The sequence below is a fragment of the Amia ocellicauda genome, chromosome 20, assembly GCF_036373705.1.
Source record: "Amia ocellicauda isolate fAmiCal2 chromosome 20, fAmiCal2.hap1, whole genome shotgun sequence".
NCBI lineage: Eukaryota > Metazoa > Chordata > Actinopteri > Amiiformes > Amiidae > Amia > Amia ocellicauda.
Genome location: NC_089869.1, coordinates 7,958,679 through 7,965,423, shown reverse-complemented (window position 1 = coordinate 7,965,423; position 6,745 = coordinate 7,958,679). Strand labels below are relative to the sequence as shown.

Here is a 6,745-nt window from a genome sequence, read left to right as displayed (position 1 = left end):
GTTTGAACGTCTGCAGAAGGAGGAGAATGAACGCCTGGAGATGCAGGAGTTTGAGCAGCTGGAGAAGGAGATTGAAGACCTGGAGGAGTTTGAAGATCTGGAGAAGCTTCTCGAACTCCCACAGCCAGATCTGATGGGGCAATTTCATTGTTGTCTGGAGGATTTCAAATGTGTCACTGTTCTAGGGCGCGGCGCATTTGGAAAGGTGCTGCTTGCGGAGTCGAGAAGAACCACCCAAAGATTTGCCCTCAAGGCCATTCAAAAAAGAGGGGTTGTTGACAGTCAAGATGTTGCAAGCCTCATGTGTGAGAGGAGCGTCTTGCAGACTGTGAGCAGCGTGCACCACCCTTTCTTGGTGAACTTCTACGGCTCCTTCCAGACTGAGGAGCACTTGGTCTTCATCATGGAGTACGTCGCAGGGGGAGACCTCACGCTGGACGGAGAAGCGATCACAGAGCCCCGGGCTGTATTCAGTGCTGCTTGTGTGGTGCTGGGGGTGGATTTCCTGCACAGGCACAATATCGCACACAGGGATCTGAAGCTGCCCAACCTGCTGATGGACAGACGAGGCTTCGTGAAGATTGCGGACTTCGGTCTGTGCAAGGAAAATATGGGTGCAGGTGACCGGACAAGTTCGTTCTGCGGGACTCCTGACTTCCTCGCTCCAGAAGTCCTGTCGGAGGAGTCCTACACCCGTGCAGTTGATTGGTGGGCACTGGGGGTCCTGCTCTTTGAGATGATGGTGGGCGAGTGTCCTTTTACCGGAGCCAATGAGCGGGATCTGTACGAGAGTATCGTGAATGATCCAGTGCCATTCCCCCAGCACCTGTCAAACGAAGCAGTCTCCGTCATGACTAGGCTGATGAGCAAGAATCCTGCTTGGCGGCTCGGGGCCGGAGAGCGAGGCGCCCAAGAAGTGATGCAGCACGCCTTCTTCAGGAGCGTGGACTGGCCTGGGCTGGAGGCACAGAGGGTAACGCCTCCATTTGTGCCCAACGTCAGAGAGCACAAGGATGTGGGCGATGAATTAACATCCGAAGCCCCAGTCCTCAGTCTTGGCTCCAGGGTCCTCAGCCCGGAGGAGCAGGACTTGTTCCAGGAGTTTGACTTCGTCGCGGACTGGTATTAAATGCCACTGGAGAGATGCCAACACTGGAACAAAGAATGACGACGCCACCCCAGGCAGCCCCATCCCGACTCCAGGACACCGCCTTCTCAGAGGGACCTCGTCTCCACCAGCACTGGAAGAAGTTTTTGGCTGTGGAGGAGAGCAGCAATAAGAAAACACATGTGGACCATCAAACGATTAGAGAAAGAAATCAAACAAGATAATTGACTGTAAAAAATTGGAAGTTGACTAAAGTTAAGGCAACCAGCTGCACAGTATAGTCAGCTTTTGGGCACAATGTTGAACAAACTAGAATTAATGATTGCTTTCATCGAGATTCCTTGCCCAGCAAATGCTATGAGTAAATTCATTTGTAAGTTGAATTAACATGAGATTAAACATTGCAAGGACTTAAAGGTTTATATTAGGAGGACTTGAATTCCTGGGTTGTCTTAAGACAATTTTTTAAACATTGCATTGATTTTAAGTATGTGTGAATAGAACTTGTACAAACAAGCTGAGTTTACTTAGAAAGGCTGTGCAGCTGGTTGCCTTAATATTGTGAGCTGATGCAATTTTGTTATCTTCTCACTTCATTGCATTAAGGACAGAAGACTTTCTTGCTCACTTCCAATAAAATGTTGATTTAAACAACAAACATTTCATGCACTTGAGTGTCATTCAAACATTGGTGGCTTAACAGCCACAAAATCCTATTCAAAAGAGAATACTGTAGCCTGTGCTTTAACCCTTACATGCATGAATTACAAGACATCCGTCTTCCCCCTTCCTTGAAATGACTGATCTAACAGTGGACAGGTCAAAACAGCTTTTCCAATGCATTCTTCTCAATCATGTTATGTTAGATGAGTGATTACTTCAAGAAGGGGAAGAAAGGATGTGAAAGGGTGTTTTCTAAGATAATTAGAACAGGACTTGAAAAGTGAACACTTGTAAACATTTGGTTTGGGCATCAACGTGGCTCTAAATAACATTTCTGAAAGTAAAATACCTATTTTCTAAAAATAGAAAAATGTACTGAAAGGATATAGGGTACAGGCTGAACATCCTATTCCATATATGCATGACAACACCTGTATTGTAGAAAGTCCACTACAGTGCTTTCTTTCTTTCATACCCAGAAAAAAATGTGATGTTTGTCACACCATACTTTAAATTAAACACGCTGCTTGCACATCCAAGAGGTTCTGTATATCCTATTTACAACCCAAAATAAGTAGAAATGTTCCCTGGTACACATAAAACAAACCAAAACTTGGTCAAACCCAACATGATGTTTGTCAGACCTTATTTAAACTGAAATATTTGGTTTGCACATCCAAGTGATTCTGTACAGCCTACATATTTATTTTTTGCTTGCAACAAAAGCTGTACTGCATAATATCCACTACAGTGCTCAGAGTTCTTGATATGAAGAAAACTCGATTAACTCAAACTTTGTCAATCTCATGGATGATGTTGATCACACCTCACTTGATTATATAATTGATGAGATATCTAGACTTCTGTGGGTGGAGGTTATCCTCACAGCAAGAGCTTGGTTGTGAGAGACTGCACCCTAGCAGAGCACTGAGAGCCAAGGTCCTTCAAGACCAAAAATCACCTCAAAAGCATATTTCAGTTATTTTGGGAAATCAATGTTCAGAGTGTAGAGAAGGCCAAACAGCAGAGCAAATGGAGTAGGCAAATCACTGACATCTTAAAATACAACAGCTTCTTCTAACACAACGGCGACACTCTGGACTGTTGTAAATGAGTTGGAGGGCTACATCATCCTCGATGGCTGTGAGGATGCCAATGTTGATGCCTTTGGTGCAGCTCTCCTTGGGCTCAGTGTCCTGGATACAACAGAGAGTTGAATTTGTGGAATAAGTGAATCTCAAAATCAATCATGTACTACAATCAATTCATGTACTGAGATGGTATTGATTGGAGATACTTGGGTCCACACACACAATTATCGATGTGGAGATCTACAAAAGTGGAGGACAATACACGTTTGCATTCAAATAGCTCACTGACAGCATTTTTAAACAATATTGTGTAGAATATACTGCTAAAGTGCCCTGGAAAAAAGACAGCAATAACCTTTTCACACAGCTAATCCAAACCAAAGTGTGCCAGCCTGGCCACAAATTGTCTCTGGCTTGATGGAAATATGCTGGGAAGGATGATTTTATCTGAGCCAGCCTGGTACAGGTTAGCTGGTATACCCATCTGTGTGTTGGGAAAATGTGCCTACACATAATACCCGTTCCTCATTCAGTGCCCATGCTCTTAAATGCTTTCCAATATGTCCAACAAACTGTCTCTCATTAAAAGCATTTTAAACTTGCATAGCCCACAATACAAATGTTGAGTTTTCTTGACTTACTGCCCTTGCATGTAATCGTGTAAGGTGAGATTTTAAAGAACCTGAAGTCCTGAAGGAGCAGATGCAATCTGGCAGGGGTCATTTATTTTCTATTGTCCATGGTATTCTGTAGCACCTCTTGATTAGGCTTTTAAAATTTGCACAGGTTGCACTGCATTTTGGGATGGCGCTTGGAGGTCCTGTAAAAAATGAAGTTACATTTACACTCATGTCATTTCTTCATAACAAGTCACAAAGAGAAAAGTAAGCAATATACATATTTTACATATGCAAAATACAATATACATATACATACATATTTATACATATATACATATTTTCACATGCAAAAGACAATTCCTGTCACACAGCTTTAATACTCAAGTTATGAGTATTCAGTTACTTTAACAAAAACTTTGAGCCGTCAATAAATAAGGAATAAAAGGATATGCTCATATATTGCTTTTGTTGACCCGTTATAAAGCTTAGTATTTGTGTATGAATAAACAATGGGCATGGGTTATTCCACCAAATATTGATATCTGAATCTCAGTTAAAACATTAGTATTGTGTTATTTTAAAATGAATATGAACTTTTTTCTTTTCTCTGCATTATTCAAGGTCTGACAACACTTCATCTTTCTTGTTATTTTGACCAGTTGTCATTCTCTACAAAGAAAAGTTCATAAATTACAATATTGATATTTGGAATTTGGGAGAAATGTTGTCAGTAGTTTATAGAATCAAAAAAATGTTCATTTTACCCAAACACATACCTAGAAATAGTAAAACCAGAGAAACTAATAATTTTGCAGACGTCTCTTATTTTTTTCCAGAGCTGTATATTTGTAGTTGGAAGGATAGGGAACCTACAGCTAACACATGTTTTAGATTTGGATGAATTCTCAGAGATTTCCAATTGCCAACATTAAATAATTATGTATTTAACAATAAATAGATTAGAGATCACGGCGTGTATTTTATTCATGTTGTGCCATATGCTAATTGATTTATATATAGAATATATAGAATAATTCAGTGCAAACTTGTTTTAATATTTGTGGTCATTTAATCATTTAACCTGTCTGGCCTAAGAAATGCGTGAACGGCAAAAGAAAAAAAAAAACACAATAAAACCCTTTAAAACAGGAGCATACAATGACTTTTTTAACAAATACTTCAGTAATTATGCTGGAGTCTCTCATCACATTATAGGTAACAAGTACTCAGATATGAGGAGAAACAGTTGTGTTTAGCAAGCAATTTCAAGCCCTAAAACACAAAATATAAGGTATAGCCCAGTGCGGTCTGCTTTCTCCAAGACAAACATCTGAAACTCAATAAGCACCTGCAGCCTGGAATAGCCAGCCAGGAAATATGAAAGGCTCCCAATAAGGGGCTTCTGAGAGCACAGCATCAAAGCTCAGACTGAAGGAGACATCTTGAAATATCGCACTGCATTTTAAATATTGAATTGTTATTGGACTATGATTACAGTTGTTTGCGAAAGACGACTTCACAATTTCCAAGCACTGTTCCCAAGCGTTAAAATGCTTTAGAAAAAGGTGAGTGAATGATGTTACAGACAGTGGGAGACTATTTAGCACAATCTGTAATCTTCATCTTGGATCAGGTAACAGGCAAATCTTTCTGTCTGCCTCATTCTGTATCATTCATTTGCAATGTTAATTATGGTTATAAACTAATCACTGGAAGAAACAATTATGCTTTTGTGGTTTTATGGCTTTATAATTCTCTTCACATGTGTGTGTGTTTGGTGGGGGGATCATAGCACAGCTCAACAAGGAACAATATATAAACAGCTCTGTTGCTGAGGAAAGATGTAGCCTCTTTGCCCTTTCTGCTAACCAAATTAGCTCACACCTCTGCCTTTTCACTTAAGACATGCATCATAGTAAAGGAAACTGTGACCAGATGCCACTTTTACCCAAAATATTCTGTGCTATAAACAATGCACATATATGCCGTGACACAGTAAACTAGTAATATTTAATACAATTTGACAAATCTGACAGCATTGGATACTCTGACCTGAAAACTGTGCGCAGCACGCCGCTCCCGCCTCTGGCTTTAAACCGCAGTTTGGATCTTGTTTATTGCAGTGATCTGCCAGATCCATCATGAGGGCTCGGAGCTTATCCACTTCCACTGAAAAACACGAACAATGCGGACAGTATAAAGACATTACAAAGTGCAGCACATACAATCAGTACAAAACACACCTAGCACACATCCTATCCCGACTGGAATGAAGAGGAACTGTTTTCATCACCTGGCTGATCAGCTGTCAAGGCGTAGAACAAACTGGGGCTCCTGACCACTGCAATGTGCAACTGGAAAGTGTCACTGGTGGGCAACACCACGGTCTTCCAGTCCTTTGGAAAGCCACCTGGGAGAGAGGGGAAGAAAGAGTGTTAACTAATTATTCGAGATCCCCAAAGGTAAAGAAGAATGCATTTTCCCACCACTTAAACAGTAACTGAACACTCTCATCCTCTTACTCTAATATGCTTTAAGAGTTTATTGCAATGACAGATTCCCTTTCATAACTGGCACTAAGACCACAAAGTCACATTCTGACTCCCAGCGATCTGGCACTTATGACTGGAGGAGTCGTATACCTCTGGGTTCAGGAATGGGTGCGGCCGTGGTGACGGGTGGGGCAGACACTGTGGTGGTCTTACAGATGGACATTTCCTCAGCAGTGAGAATATCACCGATGCTCTGCCCGTCCCGGAGCAGCTCGATGCCAGACCTTCTCTCGCTGGTGCAGAGGACCATGACATGGAGCTGGACGGCAGCAGTGAGCTGCTCTTTGGTCCACTCTCTGGGCATTCGCTCGTCCCCTGCATGACAACACCAGTCAATTAAAGGATGTTCCCACAAATAACCTTTTCTTTCGCTTTCTACCCTCATATGAAATTGCTCTTGAAGCTGCACAATCTACCCCTTTTCACAGAAGTACACATTTCAGTGACACCTTCATGGGTTTCCCTTCAGTTTCTGTTGGGTGCCCTCTGCTGGACAGATGGAGACACAACCAGGATTTGAACAATATCTGTGTATTTTACAGACTTCAGTGTGATCCTTTAACAACAAGAAAGCAACTGCAATATACCTAACAACCTGAAAACTACATCATCAAGAGAAAAGATCAGCATACAGGGCAATGAATGTGTGCTGCAATGACAAATCATGAAGTAGCCTTTGAGTAGACAAAAGGCACAACACAGGGCGCTTAC

General features: G+C 41.7%; 1 protein-coding gene and 1 long non-coding RNA gene across 2 annotated transcripts; one reads left to right on the top strand and one right to left on the bottom strand.

Annotated features, from left to right (window-relative positions):
* Positions 1 to 203: 203 nt before the first annotated feature.
* LOC136715855 (serine/threonine-protein kinase N2-like) lies at positions 204 to 1,709 on the top strand. The gene has a single exon (XM_066693242.1). It carries the CDS (start codon positions 302 to 304, stop codon positions 1,127 to 1,129), a length of 828 nt encoding a protein of 275 aa, XP_066549339.1. The 5' UTR covers positions 204 to 301; the 3' UTR covers positions 1,130 to 1,709.
* Positions 1,710 to 5,170: 3,461 nt separating this feature from the next.
* On the bottom strand, positions 5,171 to 6,249 carry LOC136716227 (uncharacterized). The gene is made up of 3 exons (XR_010805134.1): positions 6,125 to 6,249; positions 5,776 to 5,892; positions 5,171 to 5,651 (listed from the first exon to the last, which is right to left on the bottom strand). It is a non-coding gene; the product is annotated as an uncharacterized LOC136716227 (long non-coding RNA).
* Between the last annotated feature and the right edge of the window lie 496 nt (positions 6,250 to 6,745).